At 32.9% G+C, this 23,348-nt stretch overlaps 13 protein-coding genes and 3 pseudogenes across 16 annotated transcripts, besides 6 other annotated features; 12 read left to right on the forward strand and 4 right to left on the reverse strand.

Annotated features, from left to right (window-relative positions):
* Positions 1 to 23: 23 nt before the first annotated feature.
* Positions 24 to 1,595, reverse strand: TVAGG3_0160250 (ankyrin repeat protein family; the record flags this gene model as incomplete). The annotated part of the gene is made up of 1 exon (XM_001312833.1): positions 122 to 1,495. One exon carries the CDS (start codon positions 1,493 to 1,495, stop codon positions 122 to 124), a length of 1,374 nt encoding a protein of 457 aa, XP_001312834.1.
* Positions 1,596 to 2,791: 1,196 nt separating this feature from the next.
* Positions 2,792 to 2,828: a mobile genetic element.
* Positions 2,792 to 2,828: a terminal%2Cinverted (terminal inverted repeat of Banshee-A3 transposon ID:TVAGG3_0160260).
* A 556-nt stretch (positions 2,829 to 3,384) lies between these two features.
* Positions 3,385 to 3,414: a terminal%2Cinverted (terminal inverted repeat of Banshee-A3 transposon ID:TVAGG3_0160270).
* Positions 3,385 to 3,422: a mobile genetic element.
* A 67-nt stretch (positions 3,423 to 3,489) lies between these two features.
* TVAGG3_0160280 (uncharacterized protein) lies at positions 3,490 to 4,035 on the forward strand (the record flags this gene model as incomplete). The annotated part of the gene is made up of 1 exon (XM_051224941.1): positions 3,490 to 4,035. One exon carries the CDS (start codon positions 3,490 to 3,492, stop codon positions 4,033 to 4,035), a length of 546 nt encoding a protein of 181 aa, XP_051109927.1.
* A 779-nt stretch (positions 4,036 to 4,814) lies between these two features.
* TVAGG3_0160290 (DNA-directed RNA polymerases III 80 kDa polypeptide/RNA polymerase III subunit 5 family) lies at positions 4,815 to 5,938 on the forward strand (the record flags this gene model as incomplete). Its single annotated transcript, XM_001297680.2, has 1 exon — positions 4,845 to 5,906. One exon carries the CDS (start codon positions 4,845 to 4,847, stop codon positions 5,904 to 5,906), a length of 1,062 nt encoding a protein of 353 aa, XP_001297681.2.
* Positions 5,939 to 6,576: 638 nt separating this feature from the next.
* TVAGG3_0160300 (mitotic-spindle organizing gamma-tubulin ring associated family) lies at positions 6,577 to 6,836 on the forward strand (the record flags this gene model as incomplete). Its single annotated transcript, XM_001297681.1, has 1 exon — positions 6,583 to 6,786. One exon carries the CDS (start codon positions 6,583 to 6,585, stop codon positions 6,784 to 6,786), a length of 204 nt encoding a protein of 67 aa, XP_001297682.1.
* Positions 6,837 to 6,929: 93 nt separating this feature from the next.
* TVAGG3_0160310 (protein-related family) lies at positions 6,930 to 8,507 on the reverse strand (the record flags this gene model as incomplete). Its single annotated transcript, XM_051224942.1, has 1 exon — positions 6,938 to 8,491. One exon carries the CDS (start codon positions 8,489 to 8,491, stop codon positions 6,938 to 6,940), a length of 1,554 nt encoding a protein of 517 aa, XP_051109928.1.
* Positions 8,508 to 9,179: 672 nt separating this feature from the next.
* On the forward strand, positions 9,180 to 9,954 carry TVAGG3_0160320 (annotated as a pseudogene). Its single transcript has one exon — positions 9,180 to 9,730. A coding segment is annotated over exon 1 (551 nt).
* Positions 9,955 to 10,306: 352 nt separating this feature from the next.
* Positions 10,307 to 10,404: a terminal%2Cinverted (terminal inverted repeat of Maverick-3 transposon ID:TVAGG3_0160330).
* Positions 10,307 to 23,348: part of a mobile genetic element that runs on past the window's edge.
* Positions 13,101 to 14,096, forward strand: TVAGG3_0160340 (annotated as a pseudogene). Its single transcript has one exon. A coding segment is annotated over exon 1 (996 nt).
* TVAGG3_0160350 (uncharacterized protein) lies at positions 14,500 to 15,271 on the forward strand (the record flags this gene model as incomplete). Its single annotated transcript, XM_051224943.1, has 1 exon — positions 14,500 to 15,271. A coding segment is annotated over one exon (772 nt), but the record flags the coding sequence as incomplete, so codon positions are not given.
* Positions 17,425 to 17,826, forward strand: TVAGG3_0160360 (uncharacterized protein; the record flags this gene model as incomplete). Its single annotated transcript, XM_051224944.1, has 1 exon — positions 17,425 to 17,826. The coding sequence occupies one exon, from the start codon at positions 17,425 to 17,427 to the stop codon at positions 17,824 to 17,826; it is 402 nt and encodes a 133-aa protein (XP_051109930.1).
* TVAGG3_0160370 lies at positions 17,855 to 18,803 on the forward strand (annotated as a pseudogene). The gene has a single exon. A coding segment is annotated over exon 1 (949 nt).
* Positions 19,864 to 20,166, forward strand: TVAGG3_0160380 (protein of unknown function, DUF4108 family; the record flags this gene model as incomplete). Its single annotated transcript, XM_051224945.1, has 1 exon — positions 19,864 to 20,166. A coding segment is annotated over one exon (303 nt), but the record flags the coding sequence as incomplete, so codon positions are not given.
* TVAGG3_0160390 (uncharacterized protein) lies at positions 20,183 to 20,431 on the reverse strand (the record flags this gene model as incomplete). Its single annotated transcript, XM_051224946.1, has 1 exon — positions 20,183 to 20,431. A coding segment is annotated over one exon (249 nt), but the record flags the coding sequence as incomplete, so codon positions are not given.
* On the forward strand, positions 20,690 to 21,111 carry TVAGG3_0160400 (P-loop containing nucleoside triphosphate hydrolases family; the record flags this gene model as incomplete). The annotated part of the gene is made up of 1 exon (XM_051224947.1): positions 20,690 to 21,111. A coding segment is annotated over one exon (422 nt), but the record flags the coding sequence as incomplete, so codon positions are not given.
* TVAGG3_0160410 (protein of unknown function, DUF4106 family) lies at positions 21,116 to 21,562 on the forward strand (the record flags this gene model as incomplete). Its single annotated transcript, XM_051224948.1, has 1 exon — positions 21,116 to 21,562. The coding sequence occupies one exon, from the start codon at positions 21,116 to 21,118 to the stop codon at positions 21,560 to 21,562; it is 447 nt and encodes a 148-aa protein (XP_051109934.1).
* Positions 21,806 to 22,660, reverse strand: TVAGG3_0160420 (organellar and viral DNA polymerase type B; the record flags this gene model as incomplete). Its single annotated transcript, XM_051224949.1, has 1 exon — positions 21,806 to 22,660. The coding sequence occupies one exon, from the start codon at positions 22,658 to 22,660 to the stop codon at positions 21,806 to 21,808; it is 855 nt and encodes a 284-aa protein (XP_051109935.1).
* On the forward strand, positions 23,122 to 23,322 carry TVAGG3_0160430 (uncharacterized protein; the record flags this gene model as incomplete). The annotated part of the gene is made up of 1 exon (XM_051224950.1): positions 23,122 to 23,322. One exon carries the CDS (start codon positions 23,122 to 23,124, stop codon positions 23,320 to 23,322), a length of 201 nt encoding a protein of 66 aa, XP_051109936.1.

Raw genomic sequence — 23,348 nt, forward strand, 5'->3', positions numbered from 1 at the left:
ATATTGAAAAGTTGACAAAGTGAATTTTTAGATATGAATATAATTGAGTTAATTGGCACAAATAGTTTTTAAATAATCTCTTACTTTACCATTTGAATACATCATTGCCTAAATTTCTTCTCTATTTGGTTTTGTCTTCCAAAAAGTATTTTTTCACAGAACCACTTGCGACATCAAGAGCAGTCTTACCATTTTTATTCTTTGCTTCTTTATCAGCTCCAACAGAGATAAGATATTTAACAACTTCAAGATGATCATTTTCTGATGCAAAAATGAGTGGAGTATATCCATTTTTATTCTTTGCTTCTTTATCAGCTCCAACAGAGATAAGATATTTAACAACTTCAAGATGACTATTTCGTGATGCATCAATGAGTGGAGTATATCCAAATTTATCCTTTGCTTCTTTATCAGCTCCAACAGAGATAAGATATTTAACAATTTCAAGATGACCTTTTTCTGATGCTTCAATGAGTGGAGTAGATCCATAGATAGTCTTTGCTTCTTTATCAGCTCCAACAGAGATAAGATATTCAACAATTTCAAGATGACCTCTTATTAATGCCCAAATGAGTGGAGTATATCCATTATTATCCTTTGCTTCTTTATCAGCTCCAACAGAGATAAGATCTTTAACAACTTCAAGATGACCTTTTTCTGATGCAATAATGAGTGGAGTCCATCGAGCATCATCCTTTGCATCTTTATCAGCTCCAACAGAGATAAGATATTTAACAACTTCAAGACAATCATTAGTTAATGCAAAAATGAGTGGAGTCCATCCAGTATTATCCTTTGCATCTTTATTAGCTCCAACAGAGATAAGATATTTAACAACTTCAAGATGACCTTTATATGATGCCCAAATGAGTGGAGTAGATCCAAGACTATTATCCTTTGATTCTTTGTCACAACCACATTCGATGAGTGATTGAACAAGTCTGAGATTTCCGTTTTCACTTGCAAAATGAAGAACATTTCTCTCAGAACCATATTCATGTTTTTTAGGATCAATCTTTTTCCAAAGTCCTTCTTCGACTGATTTTGAAATCATTTCGTGGTTTCCTGTCGAAGAAAGTTCATCAAGGAATTTGTAAACTGTTTCAAAATCACTAGATTTCTTAAGTTCTGTGATTTTAGTTAAAATATCGCGTGATTGATTGTAATTTTCATTAGTTACATTGACAGTAGTATCTTTGGTTGCATTTTCATTTTCTTTTTGAAAAGCTTTGGATTTATCTTGAATTATTTCTCTTTCGTTCGTAGAATCGTTTATAACTTTCTCATTCTGTTTTAAAAAATCTGTAATACCATCAAATATATTGAATTTCATGTATCTTTTCACAGAGTTAAGAATTGAAACAACTTCTTCGAGATTTTGGACACGAACGTTTGCCTTCCTTGTACAGATATATAATTCTTTGGAATTGAGAGTTGATGAAGATTGTTTAAGAAGAGTAACGTACTGATCAGCTGTCAAATGTGAATTTTTCATGATTATTTTGATATCCCTCATATCAAATATATCGAAGAAGTTTTCATTATTAATATAATCGCTGATATAAGCAGCAATGTATTCGAAATTCAGATCCATGGCCTATTTCGTTTTTGAAAAAAAAATCGTAACTTTACAAAAAATCTGAAAAAAAAATAATAGAATTGCTACTAGGCTCTTTTTACATACATTTGACTTTTCTCCACAATTCGAAAATTTTTTCCACAATTCAAAAATTCTTGTCTATTCAGATTTGTGGGCTTTGAATTCCTCAGAAAAATTGAATTCGTGCACACTAAATAAAAAATAGAGTGAATAAACTGTTCAAAATTGAGAGAAAACGATAATTTTTAAAATAATAACAAGATATGGTTAAAAGTAATAGATATAGAAGGGATCAAGCAATATAATAATAATTGCTGGCTGATAAGGATCAATTTTTTGAAATTTCATAATTTGAATTCAAAAATTCAATGTGTCTTGCGGTTTCAAAAGACACCTTCAAATTGAACGATAGCACAGACACTATTGAATTTTACCCATTCTATTTAGTTTTTACCCTTTTTATTTTTAAGAATTAATGACTGAAACAGCTGTTTTGCTATGACCTCAATCACTTTTATTTATTATTTTAAATATTATTTAATTTTATTATTTGAATAGGCCAACTTATATTTGAGAAGCTCAATTTGAGACCACTTAATACATTGAAATATCATAAATATTGAAATATTAAAAAGTGTATTTCAAAATATTGAAATTATAAAAATTTATAATACTGAAATTGAGACAAATTAATAAATTCAATGTGTTTTTTTTTGAAATAACTCTCAAATATTATTTTTTTTTGTTTATTTAATGATGAATAAATATGATTGCTTTAGTCAATCATAAAAACTAATTTAAGTTTAAAATAATGAAAGGATAAATTGATCGTTTTTTAAAATACAATTATTTTTGATGATTTGCAAGAATCTTTGAAAAGAATATAATATTGGTTCTATTATTGTAAAATTTATCCAAATCATGTATTACATAAATTACGATTAAAACGATGAAAGAACCAAAAAGTGTGTTTTGTGTTTTGTTGTTGCGTGTTGGATGCGGGATCCTGTTATTTCCGAAATCGACAAAAAATTTGGAAATTGAATTTCCGAAATCGAAATTATATTAATGTTTTTAATATTCTTATATCAAAAGGATTAAAGTTCATTAAGAGAAAAACAATTCTTCTTCTTCAATCTATTGGCGCATTTATTTCTACACGCCAATAAGGAAGGGAAAATTATAAGACTGTAATAAACAGAAATTCATCAAAAGTGACAGCTCTCAATTTTTTGACATTTGTAAATTCTAAATTGAATGAGAAAAATGAAATAATACTAAGCATAATACAATATTCTAGATTTAATTATAATTAGGAAAAAGTTAGTTTTGAGAGTACTTTTCATAGGCATATAGAATGAAATCTTCTGAAAAATAATATCACATAAACTCATATTATTTTCTAATATATAACTATTTTATATAAAAATCAAATTCAATGATCTTAAAAGCGAATGATAAACCTCAAAATTTACGAATATAATGAGTGGGAATATTTCATATGGTTTTATGATAGATAAGCATTATATTCCCACTCATTATATTCGTAAATTTTGAGGTTTATCCTTCGCTTTTAAGATCATTGAATTTGATTTTTATATAAAATAGTTATATATTAGAAAATAATATGAGTTTATGTGATATTATTTTTCAGAAGATTTTGTGTTCTTCTTCAAAATTTTAATTTTTTATTAAAAAGAATCTTTACCAAATATACATTTACTTTAATTAATATTTAAAAACGTGCTCTATCAAAAGTTCCAAAAATTCAATATTTTAGCTTTTCTGAGGTGTCACTTTTGATGAATTTCTGTTTACAACAAGACACCATGGTGTCTTCAAAACGCTAATTTTTGATATTTTTAACAACCCTAAATTTTTTACACGTTATGAGTGTAGAGAGCAGCGCCGTCTTCGGCGAGGCCTCAGAGACTGCCGATGCCGCGCTTGAGATCCCTCGTTTAGACAAAATTCCAAACCCTCTTGCTCCAATAAGTCCTACTTTTTCTCCAGAGATTGAGGAATTTGATTCTGAATCATTCAATACATATTCAAAATTCACAAAAACAATACTTCCTAAATTTGACCTTGCAACTCTCGAAGAAGCACAACCAGTTGTGGATCATTTAATATCAAAATTAGAGAATCCAAAAATATCAACTACATATGTAGAACTTATGGTACATGCTTTTTTGCTTGCATGCTCCTATAAGCAAACAGAACTTATTTCAAATCCATCTCTCACAAGATTGTCATATTTGCATCATATTCTTTATTTATGCTCAGAAGCAGTTCATAATTGTTCAAAACTTCAAGTAGATCTATTCGAACATTGCAACATGATGATAGCTGATACAGAAGATCTTTATTACTCCAACTTTTGTGAAATTGTCGAACATAAATTCTGGGTAAAACTAAATCTGTCAATGATTTAATCAATACAATGCTTAAAAAGCAGTTTGAGCAGCTCAGATTGCTAAACGAATACACTTTCAAACATTTGACAATTCTTTCAATGAGAAAGTCAATTGACAGCGCCCCAACACAGACTGGAAGTGAGCTCCTTAAGTGGGCGCATGCAAATAATATTCCTTATGAATAATTTTTATTTTATTTTGATATATTTTTCATGCAATAGCCATGATTTATTGTTTCTTACGATAAATGTTTTAATTACATTTAATAATTATAATATGGTCTTCCGACCATGAATTAATATTTTTCTCTCGAAAATAAATCTGAAATTTTGATCTAAGATGCAAATATAGACAGAGAAATTATCAACTCAGGTGTATTGTTCCTTACCATTATTCAATTTTCGTGCAAAATTGAATCAATTGTATAAATCGAATATTTGCATTATATATGAATTTTAAACTAAAAACACAATTGAAATTTCTGTCAGCACTAAGAACACAAGCTTGTTATAGAAGGAAATAGCTTGTTTATCGATTTATGGATCAAAATATAGTTGAATTCGTCTAATAATGAGACGATTCTTTCACATAAAGTATTCATTTATGCAAAAGATCACATCAATATAGAACTCGAAAACTCAAATTATCTATACTATGATTATTTTTGATTCAAATGCTGTTCGGCATTAGAAGCAAAAATAATCATAATCTAGATAATTCCAATTTTATATACTTTTTGGGCGCTAAAGCGCCCGTAAAAAAAGTATACAAAATTGTTAATTTGAAGAAGGCAGAAATTCAAATTGAATTTTAAGTTGTCACTTTTGATGTCTGATTCTGATGACCCAGTAGTATCTGAGATGGATCTCTTTTTGTCATCAGATATGTCAACAAAGAGTCTCATCATTCAGTTTCCACTTGTTAGTCGTAAAGAGGGCTGCCCAAATATCGAGCAAGTCTCATTTAACTCTAAAAACAAATCTTACAAGATTATGGTTGCTCCACCACAAGATATTTATACAGGTATGGATCTAAAATCACATTACCTTCAAACAAATAAAATTTATTCACCACAACCATTTGCGTTAGGCGTTATTCGCGACGGGCAAGTCCATTTGACGCCAATTACTTCTATTTATCAAGCAAGACCATCTGATTTATTCGAAGAAGAAACAACAACGGCGAAAGACCAAGAACCAGATTCCAAAGCAATAGACTTTACAGAAGGAACCGATATTACCAAATTTACATCTAAAGCAGCGACAGATGTCTCCTCGCAGATGAGTGCCCTCACATATAAAGATAATTTGACTGGAATGAGGTGTGACTTCTCCGCTGACCTTATTGAGCAGATTAGTGAGAATACCCTTTCATCCAGACCACCACGCGAGCAATTATATTACGTCCTTTATAAGAATAGAACAATTTTCTTTGATGATGTTGTTCAGAGCCTTATATTGACGGCATACTCCGAGGAACTGCTTGATGTCCTGTTTAAGTACGCATATTACGTTCAAAGTCGCTGGGTTATTAAATCTGAAGAAATCAGGTCTACAGAGCTTCCTGTCAACTTACGTGCTGCAAGAAACTTTGCAATTGTCATCTTTTCATATAAGAAATACTTGACTCCAGCATTAATCAAGAAATTCCTAGCATTATTCAGTATTCAAAGCTCAGACCTCAAAACAATCTTCGACCGTCTTGCTACAAACACAAAGGACAAAGTTACAAACGAAAACAGAGTTGTTTTCAAGTATACAGAAAAACCCGAATTTGAGCAGCGCCATAAAGAGGCTCACAAGAAAGGACTTAGGGAAATTGAAAGACTGAAGGAATCCCTCTGCCTTATGAAACAAAATCCAAATCTTTTCGATGATTTTCTTGCTTAAAAATTTTCTATATAGATTTTATATAAATTAAAATTATCATCGATTTTTTGTTAATTCGGCTTTGTTATGCTTAGTTCTTTCGAGATGATAATTTTAAATTTTTGGGCAAAATTGAATTGAGCATTAAATTAGAATTATCATAAATCATATACATATACTATGTTTTGTTTTTTAACTAAAATTACAAACGAAAAAACTTTGCAGGTAATCATGTTTTTAGAGCTGGTTCAATGACTCATGATTTTCCAGTTCTTGATTGAGCATATAGGCGAATCTATTGCTTTTGATTTGCATTTGTTAATGTTTGAGACGTTTTATCGCCTCAAAAATATGAACAAAAAAAGTTGGTGCAACTACACTCAAATACTAAATATTATCTTATCTTAGATTTATCAATACATCCAGCATCTGAGATCTTATATAACATGCTATATATAATGAAATAATATATGCCTTTGCTGAAAAATACTGAAGTTCGAGGAGATAATGAAAGAATTATGAATCTAGAAGCAGACTTCACTGATAATTTATAACTTATTAATAATGAGAATATATGGCGAAATATGAATCACAAATATTATTAGGTCTGTTTCTTTGAAGAATCATACATAAATCGATGTCCCAATGAATTTTTAAACGTCCACTTTTTTTATTCTAAAAAAAAATAAAAAAATAAATGAACAACGAAAGGGCTCAGCTCCTTGATTCACTCCACGAACTTTCAAATATTCTTGAAACAGGACTTGACCGCGAAACATTATCCATTTTGCTTGAACTTACAGAAGCTGGAGTTAATCCAGAAGCTTTGGCAGCTTTAGTTAAAGAACTTCGAAAGCAAAGGGAAGAGAATGATGAACAAACTCCAACATTTTTTAGTTAACTACAATCAATCATGTTTTTTTTTATCAATTATCAACATTTATTAGGAAAAAAAAAGAAAGAAACGATTTTATACTTTTTGTTTGTTACAATCAATTTGTTCGTAAATAAAAATGTTACTATTATTTAAAAGAAAAACAAATTAAATATTTTTATAAGCTAACAATCTTATTAACAACATCTCCATGGTCACCTCTATCACATATAATAGTCGTTACGTGGCATACGTAATCTTCATCGAAGCAAACTCCTACACCAATGTCATCTACTTGATTTAGAAGAACAGAAACACAATCTGTGTTATTTCTCCACTTCCTCATAATTTCTTTTGGAGCTCTAAGCATTTCTTTGCAAGTAGTATGGCTGATATCGCATAATTTATAACGTGGTTCAACAACATTTTTGTAAAAGTCGTCTTCGATTGGATTAATACCTTCCTGACCATTTGCAATAAATTCTGCATGATCCTGAGCAACTTTAAACAGGTTGTCATCAAATGACAGCTTTTCTAAAGAATGCTGTTCTCTAAATTCGTTCATTTCTTCAGCAATATGCTTTGCTAGTATGGAATGATCCACTAAGTTCTCTGATCCATCAATAATTGACGCGTAAATGCTTCTTGTAACGATACGAACTGAAAAATAACAATTTTTCTTAATAACAAACCCAATACCGATTCTGTTGAATTCTCCCAACAATGCATCGACATGGTATGTCTGCTGCATCCATTCTGAAACAATCGTCTTGGGATTTGCTTTTTCGAACTCAAATTTACCGAAGTCGACGTGGCTCGAAGAAGCGCTCGGTATACGTGTAGAAATGAATTTCTGGGTAATTTTTGTTGGATCTGTCTGACTGAATTTATATGCTAACGTTGCTAATTGATCGCTCCATAAATAAGGCGGTAAATCGTATTTTTCGCGTATATTGTTGACAATTTCGAGACAGTTTTGGCCCAACAAGAAACTCCTTAGCTCATCGCCAACAAGATGGGAATCTCCAATATAAGATTTGACAGCAACGATAACTGTAAAGAAAGTGGTTTTTTGTGCTGTTGATGCCATACCACATCCAATTGTATTGACTTTGGACAGAAGAGCTGCGGAGATTCCTGGCTCAGATGCCCATTCGTTAGTAACGTCTAAAAATGCGTGATTTGGTGAATCACTTCGAGATACATATGCGTAATAAAATGGAAATGGGAGATCGCTGATTTCTTCTTTAATTGGAGCATTAGTAAATTTTACCTCCATTTTCGCCATTGCGAGAGAGTGTTTCATCGCAATTCGATTTAGATCAATTGATTCTACAATAGGAGGAAGTTTATGAGAAGCTCTGAACAAATTAACGGCCCTTATTAAAGTAGCGCAAATAGAAGAGTATTGGAATCGTAAAACAGGCGGAGGATTATCGAAATCATATTTTGCATCAATAAAACTTCCTTCATTTTCATCCGAATCGCTAATAGAAACTTCATCATCATATTCATCTTCTTCCTCTCCAGATCCATCCTCTTCTTCACCATTGGTCTCTTTCTTTGCCTCTTTTGGAGATTCAACTATTTTTCCGTCTCCAGAGCTCTTTTTCGCTTTTGGTGTCAAATCATCAAGCTTCAACTCCTTATCACTATCAGATGAGTCGTTCCCCTTCATATCTGCGGAATCTTCGACTGAGTCCTCAATATTTTGATCTGAGCTATCTGACATTCTATTTTAAATTTAGATTACACCGATGAAAATCTTTTGAAAAGTTAAAAAAACGTGTTTTTTATACTTCAGTAATTTTGATTCTTTTTATATGCTGACCTGGAGAATTTATATATATACCAAAAGAAAATGTAGATTTGATAAGCATTGAGCTACATGAGTCAACAAAAAGTTATGAAAACTCACATTTTAGATCACAATAATTTGGTTGGCATTTGTAAACTCCTCGCAATTGGTTGATGTGAGAGCAAAATTCAGAGAATGGATGGCTTGAGTATGAATGATTTTCTCGATTTTGGAAATTTCTTAAAAATTGTCTAAATCGGCAACCATACTTAAGTAGTCAAAAAATTTAAAGTATCCACTTCCTTAAAACTGGAGCTTACTGTGACCTTATCGATAAAATAAAAATTTTATATATATTCTTATGGAAAATAGACTTTTATTTTTTGAAAAATAGCATTATGCATTTAAGAAATGAAAAATATTGATTTGTTTCAGCTTAATCTTAATTATTAAATGTTAATATCCAATATAGTATTTCAAAGCTACAGTATCTGATATTGCCCCAATTATTTCCATCCAATATCACTCCGAATCACATCACGGATTTTTCAAATTGTGGAAAAAAATTGAATTGTGAAAAAAATTGAATTGAATTGTGGAAAAAAATTGAATTGTGTATATAATGAGTGTAGTAGCAATTGCTAGTTTTTTATTTTTTTTTAAATAGTCAAAAATTTTAATGTCTTCGGACGTATTAAATCTTTGTTTGAGAATGGTAACTATAAACAAGTAAACTCTTTAGGTTTACCACTCATTCGTGCATCACAAAAAGGTTATCTTGAAAATCCCCTTACTAAAGCATGCGAAGAAAGAAATCTCGAACGTATTAAATCTATTATAGAGAACGGTAACTATAATGTAGAATCTTTGGGCTTACCACTCATTTTTTCATCAGAATATGGTCATCTTGAAGTTGTTGAATATCTTATCTCAATTGGAGCCGATAAAGAAGCAAAGGATAATTTTTGTGGATGTACTCCACTCATTTGGGCAACAGAAAATGGTCATCTTGAAGTTGTTAAATATCTTATCTCAGTTGGAGCCGATAAAGAAGCAAAGAATAAAAGGAATGTACTCCACTCATTTATGCATCAATGGATGGTCATCTTGAAGTTGTTAAATATCTTATCTCAGTTGGAGCCGATAAAGAAGCAAAAGATAAAAATGGTAAGACTGCTCTTGATGTCGCATGGCGCTCTGTGAAAGAATACTTTTTGGGAGACAAAACAGAATAGAGAATAATTATAGATAATGATAAAATATTAAAAAATAATATCCTTACTTATAAAACATAGCATCACTTAGAAACAAAAATTTAAACCTTCAAAATAATGTATTTTTTTTAAGAACAAACAGCATCACCATCTGAGGATTCACTTTTAATCATGCTTGCTTATTTATAAAGTATTACATAGCTTCAAAATCATATAATTATGAAATGCATTCATATTTTTCATGTAAAATTCATTAGCTCAAATAACTCCACCTATATAACCAAAAATTCATAAGCGTGTTAGAAATCTCTAATATATCAAAAGTAGATGATGATGTTTAACTAAATTAACTTGATAAATTTATACATTATGTCCTGTATAATACGTCAACATCAACTATTCTCTAAATATCTATACGACATCAATAAATGCACCAATATAACACCAATTTTTAAAGAAATAAAAATGCAAGAGATGACACCATGTTTTCTTATTTATACCTTACCCTCACAAAATACAGTGTACTTTTAAAAAAAAAAAAAAAAAAAAAAAAAAAAAAAAAAAAAAAAGTGGGGCTTCCAGGCACTTCGTGCCTTCTAGCCTGAAGATGTTTAGGAGAAATGAAGTTCTTATATACGGGTCTTCCAGGAGCTTTTCACAAATTATATATGTTTTTCATGTTTTGTCAAGACTTCTTCGTAAAGACTTTGTCAAGATTTCATCGTAAAGACTTTGTCAAGATTTCATCGTAAAGACTTTGTCAAAACTTCATCGTAAAGACTTTGTCAAAACTTCATCGTAAAATCAGACAAAAATAATGTTTAGGGTAGAAGGTTAGATATAACCTCTTTTCTAACCTCTTTTCTACCCTCTTGAATTTGTCAAGATTTCTTCGTAAATGTTTTGTCAAGATTTCTTCGTAAATGTTTTGTCAAGACTTCTTCGTAAATGTTTTGTCAAGACTTCTTCGTAAATGTTTTGTCAAGACTTCTTCGTAAATGTTTTGTCAAGACTTCTTCGTAAATGTTTTGTCAAGACTTCTTCGTAAATGTTTTGTCAAGACTTCTTCGTAAATGTTTTGTCAAGACTTCTTCGTAAAATCAGACAAAAATAATGTTTAGGGTAGAAGGTTAGATATAACCTCTTTTCTAACCTCTTTTCTACCCTCTTGAATTTTCATGAAATTTACACCAAAAATATACTACTAGGGTCATTTACGAAGAAATCTCAACAAAGTCTTTACGATGAAATCTCAACAAAACATAGACAAGAAAGTTCATGAGAAATTAGATGAAGAAGTCTTAACAAAGTCTTTACGAAGAAATTCATGAAAATTCAAGAGGGTAGAAAAGAGGTTAGAAAAGAGGTTATATCTAACCTTCTACCCTAAAATATTTTTGGGTCATTTACACTCATTTACGAAGAAATCTCAACAAAGTCTTTTACGAAGAAGTCACAATAAAACATCTGTCAAAAGCCGCTTTTTAACTTCACTTAAAATGCCACGTAAGCTACGTAAGAATATACGTAAGAGGAAGAGAGCATTGAAACATCCAATAGTAAGACTGACACCACAACAACAGTTGCAACAACAAATGCTGAATGACCCCACTATGTTGCAACAAATGTCAAGCAATCCTATGCTTTTAAACCGAGTCATTGGTGCACAGAGTGGAGGTTTAAGAGCGGCACTTTTAGCGAAAATGGCAGGCTTTGGTGGAGCTGCAGACGGAACAGCTTATAACCCTCAAAAGTGAATTTGAGTTCACTCAAAAATCAAATAACAGATGTCAAAAAGTCAAACATAGACATACAGAAGCAAATAAGTGAAAAGAAAAGAAACTAGAATATGACAGACACACAAAGAAACTCAATGAGTTAAACGTAGAGAAAAAGAAGAAAGAAGAACAACTGAAAGAACTAAGTACAGAGGAATATGCGAAAAAGTGTCAGAAAAAGCAGCAGAAGTAGCAAAAATGGAACAAGATGTTGTAAATTTGAAAAACCATACTACTCAATATAAAATACTGAAAGATGAAGAGATAAAACAAAAAGCCCTGAAGACATATATGGATAGCGATGAGTATAAAAAGAAGTTGAAGCAAATGTAAAGGCAGAAAAACTTTTACAGTTGCAAAACCAAACCGTACAGTATGAAAACTTAGCACAAGAAAGTAAAAATAACGACGCGGCTATGCAAAAGGCAATGAAAAGCGCAGAATATATAAAAGCTAACAATGACTGGTTAGATGCCCAAGCCAACGCTAAAGCAGCCCAACTCATAGGGTCAATAAGGACAAAAATACAAGCGGATGAAGATAGTTCAAATGAAGCTTTAACAAATGCTGACTTTAAGAACGCCTTCGAAGCTCTTCATAGTAAGGTGAAACAAGTGAACGACTTCTCATCTGGAAAGAAACTGAAGTCTGAAGGTTTCGACAAAGAGTTAAGAGAAGTAGCACAAAATATGACGAAAATAACAGATGCAGCAACGAGACAGGCAGTTCAAAGTGCCTATGACGCCGTTAGAGCAACTGTTGTGGAAAGTCAAGAAAAAGAGTTACAACAGACCAAAACAGACCTAGTAAATGCTTTCTTAAGAACGAAAAGTCAGGTAGGACATTATGCTGCAGATGGAACATATGTGCCAGCTGGTGGAACTTATATACCACCAAACCCTCCAAGAGAAGCACCTGCACCAGGACTACCTAGAACATTTACATCGTCACATGGACACAGACACAGGCATGCACCAAAACCAACACAACAACCAACACAACAACCAACACAACAACCCACAACAACCAACACAACAACCAACAGTTCAAAACCCTGCACAACAACAACCACAAACAGAGCAAGGACATAAAAGAAGTAGAGAACAAGGAAACCAAGAATTCTTAAAAATGCTTAAAGAAGAGTGTGGTTTCCCAGATACTGTTGACTTTAGTGACAGATATAAAGAAGCTATTAGAAAGTTCAAGGATGGAAATACTGACCCGAACCTATTTAGCTTTATGACTCAGCACCAAATGGGATATAATTTCAAACCTGGAAAATACAAGCTCGCTAAGGGATATGATTTAATAGCATATCATCCAAATGACATGAACGAATTTACTCCGAGATATTTGATGTCAGAGCTAAATGACAATACAACTTTCGTCATGAAACGCGTAAAAAATAGAGACGGAACGAAAGAAGAAAGGCTTATGAATGCGGATGACGTAGATAGGGAAATTGTTGAAAACGGTCTCGGAATATATGAAATGCCAGCAGATGAGGTACAAGAAACTCCACAGGAAGAACTAGTTCAGATACAACCAGACATGGAAGAAATAGTTCGCACAACACAACAGCTAGAAGAGCCTGAAGGAAACGAACAAGTCACTCCTTTGGAAACTAACTTCACAGAACTAGATGAAGATTTGGAACAGCCGAAAAATCTTGACCCTCAACAAGAGCATGAGGTGAATATGGAATCTTTCCAAGAGTCTAAGAAAGATTCGGCTGACATAGTAGAAGAATATCGAAAAATGTTTGCCGACATACAAAAGACTCCAACACCAGATGAAATATTCAGCATAGAATGGAAGAACTGAAAAAAATGTACACAAATACAACAACCCTTTTTACTTACGAGCATTTAACGTTCAATCTTCGGATGAACTCGGTGAAAATAAAAGGTTAAATTTCAAGAAAACATATAGAAATGAAACATTGTTTAAAGTTCATTCAGAACCTAACCAAGATGGAAACAAACCTACTTTTGTTTCTGCAGACGATGGAACTACAATGAGATGGGGTCATAAAGCTAACTCGGATAGGTGGTTCATAAACTTACAACCACAATTCCAAGAAGTTGTAGACGCAATGGAAGTCAATGGTGAACCAGATATAGCTGGTATTTTCAGCGCGGCTTTAATGCCATTGAAAGATATGAAAGATGCAGATATTTTGAACCAGTATGAAATGAACATGGCTGATGGAAATATAACACCTGACGTTCTAGAACATTTATCTCAAAGAACTACACAGAACCATAAAGATGGTATATTTGGTGAAGAGTTTAGAAAGAAAGTTAGGGAGAGCGAAGGAAGAGAACCTATTGTACATGACCTTGCAAACGAAAGTTTACAAAATGTCATAAAAACTTACTTTGCAGACAATGAACTGAGAAGGGATGAATATTTAAGAAAACTCAAATGGACAGTACCAAATGAAATGTTAGTATTGAAAAACATGTTCCTTGACAAAATAAAACCAACTACAGAAATAAACGACGCAAGACTGAAAGATTGGGTAGAAGCTTTCCCATTCACAAAAGATATAGTTGGTAACATGGAAAGAAAACCAGAATGGCTACAAAAACATATATTTGGAAACGAGCTTATTCCATATGGACAGGCACTGTTTGAAGAGCTTGAACCGGAAACTCAGGACAGAGTCATGCAAACAATAAGCGACGACTCAAATACAAACTATGACAAACTCTTTCTAGGATATAGGTTACCTGAGATGGGCGACCAGAGCCAAAAGGCAAAAAGGACATGGAAAATTTGCAACATAACTAGATGAACATAATGCAAAGATGCAACAACTTCAAGCAGAGGGCAATGAAGGAAAAAGAAGAGTTAAAAACTCAGTCAGGAAGAAAGTAAAGCTTGGTCGGAGTGGGTTCTATTATGACATATAAATCCAACTATTCTATATTTTTACTCATATGAAATGTACGCCGCTCAGAATATAACGCCAACAGTTTTGGATGCTATGAATGGAAATGTTTCCGAATGGTATAACGAATGCGACAATGCCATTAGAAGGTCAGAAATAGTTCCTGGAACTTACGAATATACAACTGCTGTTTCTTATGGAAACGTAGGTGAGTTTGGAGAAGGTTCTTCAACAACAGTAGATATTGCTTGCGACAGGTTTCATATAATTTCTATTGACAACTCTTTCTTATACGTGGAACAAGACATTGAAATAAAACCTTCTGCCAAGTTGTCTGACAAGAAAGGTTGCAATGGAATTTTCTATGTCGGATACCAATATGCTCCAGAAGTTTTCATGGGATATAAGATATATTCTAACTCTGACTTAGTTCAAACAGTAACATGGGCAAACTATGAATGGTTCGCTTTGAGAAACTCAGTACAACCACAAGCTAGAGAACAAACAGACCAGTATGCAACTATTGAGAAAATAAGAAGACTTGACCCTAACGTTCCAGGAGTTTATGTTAACCTTTCTGGTTCAGATGGAAATGCTGTCACTAAAGTAAAACTGAAACTTAGAGTTCCTTTGTCATCTTTCCTCATCTTCAGGTTTTTAAGATACTTGCCAAACTGGGCAGGAAAAATTTCTATCGAACTTACTCCAAGCAAAAATAACTTAGTCATTGCACCAACACAAGACCCATTCACTCTTACAGAAGTAGTGGGAACAAATAAAATGTCATTCGCCGACTTTTGCAAAAACAAAGTTGACTTAGACTTTGGTTTCTCAAACCTCAACACTGAAGTAAACTATTATTTCAATGCTGCTGGAGATGCTTGGGACCCAGTTAAGTTCACATGCGAAAAGTTTGAATGCAAGAGAATAGAAAGCAGACTTGCAGTCTATATGTTGGACCCAGATATTTCAAATGCTTTAGCTGCCAAATATATTGCAGTTCCACTTATGTTCCCTATACACCAAATATCTGTCAAAGACTTTGCAGGTGAAGTTGGAAACCAAAGTGCTGACCAGGTGCAAGAACAGATATTGCCTTAACAACTGCAATGAAACATGCAGATACTCTGTTTGTACTGTTCAGACGAACTATAAATGACTATTCTTGTTTCTACAACCCCGGTATAAAATATCATATAAACATAGATGGCAAATATTATCCAAGAGAAGAATATTCCACAGTTGAGGATATGAGGTCATACAACTTGACATTAGATGCTATGAACTTTAACAACAACTTCACAACAACCATTAACCCTGAAATGCAAAGTTCTATTATGCCATATGTGAAAGTATGGACCCATACAGGAGCTCAAAAAACTCAATATACAAATGGAGACCGTTCAAACTTTTGGCTTGGCATTCCATTTGCTGACTCAGAAGACTTTATGGGTGGTATTTCAACTGTTGGTACAGTTCAAATACAATATACTGGTGACAGAGACGGTCCAGATGAATTGAAAGCAAAGAAGTTTACAAAACCAATAGCACTTTTCACGGAAGATGCTCTTTTGAAGATTCGTTCGATGAAACCTGCTGGGGCTCCTCAGATTGGCATAAACGACAGCTTCCATCGAGCAGATTTTGGCAGCAGGTCAGTAAGTTGTTCTTGAACTGACTTCTCTCCGTCAAATATTGACAGTACGCCAGTTTTGACATAATATTGTATTATAAACTTACCTTTAGAAATATCTGTAAGTTTTGTTGTTATATTTTGTCTGCTTCAAGAACTTTCACCATTTCAGTTATACCAACTTTCTTTGCTTTATGAAAATATTTTGGTTCAGCAAAGACTGCTATTCTATAACATTTTCCATTGTTTGTATAAAGAACTATTCTGTCAATGTATTTGTATTGTTTGTGTGTGTAAACTTTGTTCTGCTTCAATTCGAAGAGATACTCGAATACGTCCATCTTTTTATTCTAAGTAAAATGTCATTTCCGAAAAATAGAAGCGTAAGTGTTTCAAAAGGTTTAATGGCGATGGCAGATGTGAAGTTAAATTCACCAACTCAAACAAACAGTCAAAGTGTTGTTGTCAATGTCAAAGAAAGAGATGTTGAAGTGGGGAAACCATACGAAGACGAAGATGGTATAACAATAGTTCCTGTAAAAGAACAACCAACATACCCTGAAGTTAGCAGAGACTTAAGTTCTGTTGCAGATATTCGAAACGACTACCAACAACTTAAAGACAAACTTAAAACTCAGGAGAAGATTTGTCAGGCTTTGGGTATAATGTTAAACTTGGTTGAGCACAACCCTGTAAAAGTGAACTCATATGTCATCGCACCTCATGAAATTTTGAAAGAACTATTGAAACTTTTGACAGAGGCAGACGATATAAACATCAAAGAAATAGAACCCGACATGCTTGCTGTGGTGTTTCATATAATGTCATTGACAAGATATACGTTATGAAAGGAGGTGAAACGTTGAACTTAAAGTATAGTTTCCCAGACGTCATAAAAATATTTGACGACCACAACATTTCATTAAAATTTACTTGCTAAGTAAATGGCAGAAGACATAGTGGTTTATACTATTACGACTAAAAACCCTGAGTCATATAATTCTATAACAACAAACTTACAAAGTCCTCAAGGACGATATTGTAAACTGACCTTAAACACGATGACGACTAAAGCCTTTTTGCTCTTTTGACACCAGAAGACTTTGTTGTTGTGAATGGTAAAAATACTTCTTTGAAGATACTTACTCAGATATACCACCAACAGGTTTTGTTGACTTATTTAATACTTTAAGGACGGATGTAACATGTGCTGCAACTAGAGCAGGTTTCATTATGTTTGGATGTCCGACTGAGTTAGTATAAACGATATGAGCTATAATACAAAACTTATATCTGGTTTTTACTACCAACAGTTTCCTATAACAGGAAAAGGTGTCATACAAGGAATGTCTGTTCCATTGACTTTAAGTACACCTATTTTATATATTGTTTCAAACTTAGGTTCAAAGTGTTATTCGAATGTCGACAGAAACTACTATGACCAAAAGATACTCATGCGTATAAACAACACTTTCTCTGCTGGTTTGCCTATTGTTCATTCGAATGCAGAATTTTCAACCTTAGTGAACTCAAACACTTTGGCAAGTATAACGTTGACATTAGTCGACGCAAACTTTGTTCCTGTAAAACTTTTATGTCCTATGTATTTGTCAATGACGGCAGAAAGTTTCGAATTGGAAGATGCAACTGGTGAAAGTATTGTATTACAAGAACAACTTCAACAACAAATAGCTCAAGAACAACAAATGCAACAAATGGAACAAATGCAACAACAAAGTCAAGAATAAAAAAATATTTTTTTTTATTTTTATAAAAATGTACAGAATAGATGTTTCAGATTTTTATGACTTCCAAGCGTTCAGAAATATGTGTCCATTTAGAGACTATAACAAAGCAGTCGAGAACTTGAAACGTTTAGTCATTTATGTTGACTCTGCCCCAGAATGTTATGTTATGAAAGAATGGGATGTTGTCTTTAACAAACCAAGAGCAACCATAGTTTCAGAACAAGAATGTAGACAGAAACTTAAGAAAATAAAAGTCGTACAGGTTGGCATGAAGATGTTAGATGCTTGGGATATTTTATTGTCGAAGTTAGAAGATTTTTCAGTTCGTGGTATAAAGTTCTATACACCTTCTCCAAACTTCTATTCTATCTTCACTGGATATAAATACGAACAAGTAGAATGGAAAGAAAATATTATAGAAGCTTGGTTAGACCATGTCAAAGAAATTATATGCAATGGAAACGAAAGAGTCTATGAGTATATCTTATGTTGGTTTGCAAACATCTTACAACATCCAAGTGCTAAAAATGAAACTGCTCTCATTATAATTGGAAAACAAGGAACTGGTAAGAATACTTTCTTTACAGATATTTTGTGCAAACTGTTAGAGGGCTATTCGAATCCGAATATGACAAACTTAGAAAACATCTGCGGTAAATTTAACTCTTCAATAGAGAATATGAAACTTATAGTATGTAACGAACTTCAAAGTATAGATACAACAAAAGTTTTGAACTCAGATGCTTTGAAGAGTCTTATAACAGACAAAGTTGGAGTTGTTGAAAGAAAATATAAAGACCAAAGAGTTTGTGAAAATTTGCAAACTTCATTATGGTTTCAAACAATGCTGTTCCGATGAAGTTAGAAAGTTCTGACAGAAGATATGTAGTTGTCAGAACGTCAGATTCTCATATGCAAGATACAGAATATTTTGACGACTTAGCAGAAACTTTGACACCTAACTTTTACAACCACTTGTTCTCATATTTCATGACATTAGATATTTCAAAGTTCAATCCAAGACAAATTCCACATACCGAAGAGAGACAAACATTGTTAGAAGCAAACAAGAGTGTATATGAACTGTTCATAGATGAAACTGACTTTGAGTGTTTAGATGAAAGGTCATTGTACGATTATAAACAATATTGTCAAGAGTATGGTTATATGACAGCGTCTAAACGAACATTCTTGGCAAATGTCAAAAATCTTTTAGATGTTCAGAATGGTGTATATACAAAGAAAAATTTTTCTGAGTAAATTTTAAAAAAAATATTTTTTTATTTTATTTGAAATGTACGCTGAGTTTGTTGGAGAAGACCGTTGGGAAACTTGTTTGTTAGATGAGAAATATGAAATTCACTGTTGTGAGTCATTTGAAGTCAGAAACAAAAAGACAAAAAGAGTTTTAAGCGAATGGGAGCGAAATGACGGATATACTACTATGAAGATGAGTGGAAAACACTATTTTAAACATATTGTCATTGCAACTCATTTTATACCGAACCCTAACAATCTACCTCTTGTAGACCATATAAACCATATAAGAAACGACAATAGACTTGAGAACTTGCGTTGGGTCACATGTTCTGAAAACAATAAGAACATAGGCAAATTTCGAGATATTGTATTCGAATTTGTCGACGAACTAGAAGATGAAGCAATTGAAATTACAGACTATGGTAAGCATACGTTTGAGTTTTACTACTACAGCGAAGAACAAGACTCTTTCTACTTTTATACCGGCGTAAACTATAGGAAATTACAAGTATATTTTACTAAGACGGGCTATGCTCATGTAAACGCTAGAGATACAGATGGAAAAAACGTTCGAATACTTCTTAACAAATTCAAGAAGCTATATGGCATACCATTTTAAAACGTTTTTAAAAAAAAATATTTTTTTATCCGATAGAAAAGATGACGAAATATATTTCAGTAAATAAGTACATGACAGAAGTCAAAGAAGAACTAGACCCATTCGCTTATTTGAATGTTTACTTCTACCATTTTGAAAAGTCTTCATTTGACAAAGTTTGGAACATCGAACCAGTTAAGTTTGCTATTGTGACTAAAAATGGTGCGAAATTTGAAGACTTAGACATAGAAGGTTTGTTAGCAGTCAAAGAAAATTTTGACAGAAGGTTCTCAAACCTTAAAGAAGGCAAAGCATACAAACTTGTTATACCTTATGAACCAAAGAAAGCAGACGACTATGAATATTATGAGTCTAAGATAGTTGAAGTTCAAGGTAAGTTGGGTAAAAAGATTTTAGAGTCTAAGCCAGTGTTTGCTCCTAAAGAGGAAGAGAACATTGACATTGACCCAGAAATGTTCTAAAAATAAAATTTTATTTTTACATGTCAAATTTCTTTTTCTCTGGAACTGGCTCTGGTTCTTTCTTCTCTTCTTCTACTTTCTTTTCTTCTACTTTCTTTTCTTTCTTTTCTCTCTTCTTCTTCTTCTCTGGTGGAGTTATGTCAAATTTGGCGCAACCATATTTATGTAAAAGTTCTTTGTCCTTTAATAGCTCATCTATTCTGTTTTCTATTTCATCTTCAAGAACAGCGCATGTGCCTTCTTTGCATTCTAAGAACTTTTGTTGGACTTCATCTTTCCAATCGGCGTCATCTCTGTCAACAAGTCTGTCATTGACAAATTTTAAGACTGCTCTTTGTAATGTTTTATGGTTCTTGTCATATTCCCAGAAACAGAACTTTAGAACAAATTCACCTTTCTTGTTTACACTATGTAAGATTTTATGGTCGACAGAAGTTTTAGAGTCAAAAAGCTTGTCTCGAATATAGATAGCGAAATCGCTAGACATTTTCTAAAAGATAAAAATTTTAATTTTTCTAAAAATATGTTAGAAAAAAAGTTTGCTGACATTGACAAGAAATTTGAGAATGTTTTGAAGAAGAACAAGAGGAAGTTAGAAAATGCTCAGATAAAACCTATACATGACAAGTTCTTATTTGCTCAGAATGGTATAACAGGTCTAATTGCACCACCTGGGTCGGGTAAGACTTTCACTTATCTTAAAATGGCTGCACAACAACAAGAACTAGATGAGAAGAACCCATTCTATGAGTTAGTAGTCATTTGTAGTACTTCTGGTCAATTTGACCAAACCGTAAATTCGTTCAAAGATATTATAAAAAAGTCTAAGTTAGTATGTATAAAAGACTCTGAGTTGTTAGATTGGATAAAGAAGTACCAAAGAAGAGTTTTGAAGTACAATGCTATAAATGAGTATGTCAATTCGAAGTTTAAAGACCCAAATGAGGAAATGCAGAGAATATTAGAGAAGAAACACTTCAGAAACAAACAGAAAGAGATAGAATACATTTCGAAGAAATTGCAATCTTACGATTGGAAGACTTACCCTCATAGATGTCTTCTTATCTTAGATGACTTTGCTTCTCATCCTTTGTTAAAGAACAGAGAACAAGACATGTGTCGAATTCTTAAGAAGCTCAGACACTTTAACATCTCAGTTGTCATTTGTGTACAGACAGCAAAGAGTTTAAGTAAGGATGTAAAGAGAATACTTACTGATATCATACTTTTCCCTGGATTGTCCGAAGACGATTTCATGGAACTTATGAAAGAGTCCATGGCAGGTAAGTTTGACAGACATGAACTATGGGAGAAGTACAAAGTCATACAAGACCCTCATACTTCTTTCAGAATTCACATCTACGCGAACAAAGTTCAAATTGTAAAAAGTCAATAAAAATAATGTTTAGGGTAGAAGGTTAGATATACCCTCTTTTCTACCCTCTTTTCTACCCCAGTTATTTTATAAGCGTTTTACATGGTAAACGTTATTTTTAAAATTTTGTGAAAACTCAACGGTTTGACACATGCCCTAAAAATTATTTTACTCAGAATTTTACTCAGAATTCAATAAAAATATAATTTAGGGTAGAAGGTTAGATATACCCTCTTTTCTACCCTCTTTTCTACCCCAGTTATTTTATAAGCGTTTTACATGGTAAACATTGTGAATTCGTGAAATTCTAAACAATTTCGTAGCTTCTATTTCTTCTGTCAGTACATCGAATGTTTTAACTATGCCGAATGTTTCTTTATATTTCTTCTTGACGTCAGATAGAAGGAAATCGTCAGCTGTTGGATAGTTTTTGTTTAGAAATGTCAACATGTCCATTTTATCTTCTGCTGGTTTCTCTGCCTCCCTCTTTAAGTCAGCATAGTCGTTTCGCATACGTTCTATCTCTTTGACGGAGTAGTTATATTTCCTCATTACTGCTTTACATTTTGAACATTGTGGGTTCATTTTAGCATTGTACATTGAAATCTTACCTGCTAGTATGACTAAGGCGTCAATTGCTCTCTTTAACTCAAAAGTTGCGGGTTTTATCTGTTCATTCCATATCTTACCTCTTCTATCTTTATCTCTTATCTGCCATACACATTTTGCAACTAACGAAACAAAGTTGTCGTAGGTCTTAAACTCCCCAGATTTGTATATGTCAGAGATGTTCTTATATACCATATCGCAATCTTTGTCCATGACTTTGTGGTTGCAATGAAATCCAAGAAACTCATAGTTAACCTTTCGTATGAACTTCTTTATTTCTACTGAGTCAGTTGCTTTGACTTCTATTTCATCGAATTCTGGAATAGTAAGCTTTTGTTGTTGGATTTCAGGTAGTTTAGGCAAATGGTCAATAATGTCCTGCATTTCATAAAGATACTGTTCATTTGTTTCATCTTTCGCAGTGCAATCTAAATCTCCTTGGAGAAGTTCTTGCTTTATCTTCTGGATTGTTGTTTCGAAAGTATATGAAGAAGGAATGAAGCTTTTCATCTCTACTAACATTGAAGTTGGGTTCATGACTAAAGAGTTTGGTGCTGTTGTTGCTAACATGTTCTTACAATAAAAATAAAAAATATTTTTTTAAAAAAACCAACTTTATTTTTTATTTCGGGAAAACTCATGACAAATTCAAGAGGGTAGAAAAGAGGGTAGAAAAGAGGGTAGATATACCCTTCTACCCTAAAATATATTTTTGCTGAAAAAGTGTCATTTTTTCATGTCCGAAGACTCGAAGGTGCAACACTTCCAAAATACCGACGAACTCAGAAGAGCAGCATGGCAGTATCTTCTTGACAACTTCTTTGAGTTCTCCAGGTACACCTTGGAAAATGCTGAAGAACTCCGACACAGAGAATTTGGAGAAATTGCACTCCAATACTACATTGACAAACAAAGGGTAAACAAAGGGTAAAATAAGACTAAAAACTTAACGTTTAAAAAGTGACATTTTTATGAGCTCCGAGTCACCGAGAAAACTTGGTCAGATGTTAGCAGCTTACTTCCCTGAGGAGGATGGAAGCGTTACATACATCAGGTTCAAAAACAACGAACCTGGAATTGCGTACCAAATTCGCAATTACATGACCATGGAAGAGTACGAAAGGTTTCTACAAGAGAAACCAGCTCTAAACAACTCAGAAAAGAAAGAATAAAAAGTTTAACTCGTAATTGTTTATTT

Source organism: Trichomonas vaginalis, chromosome IV, assembly GCF_026262505.1.
Source record: "Trichomonas vaginalis G3 chromosome IV, whole genome shotgun sequence".
NCBI classification, from domain to species: Eukaryota; Parabasalia; order Trichomonadida; family Trichomonadidae; genus Trichomonas; species Trichomonas vaginalis.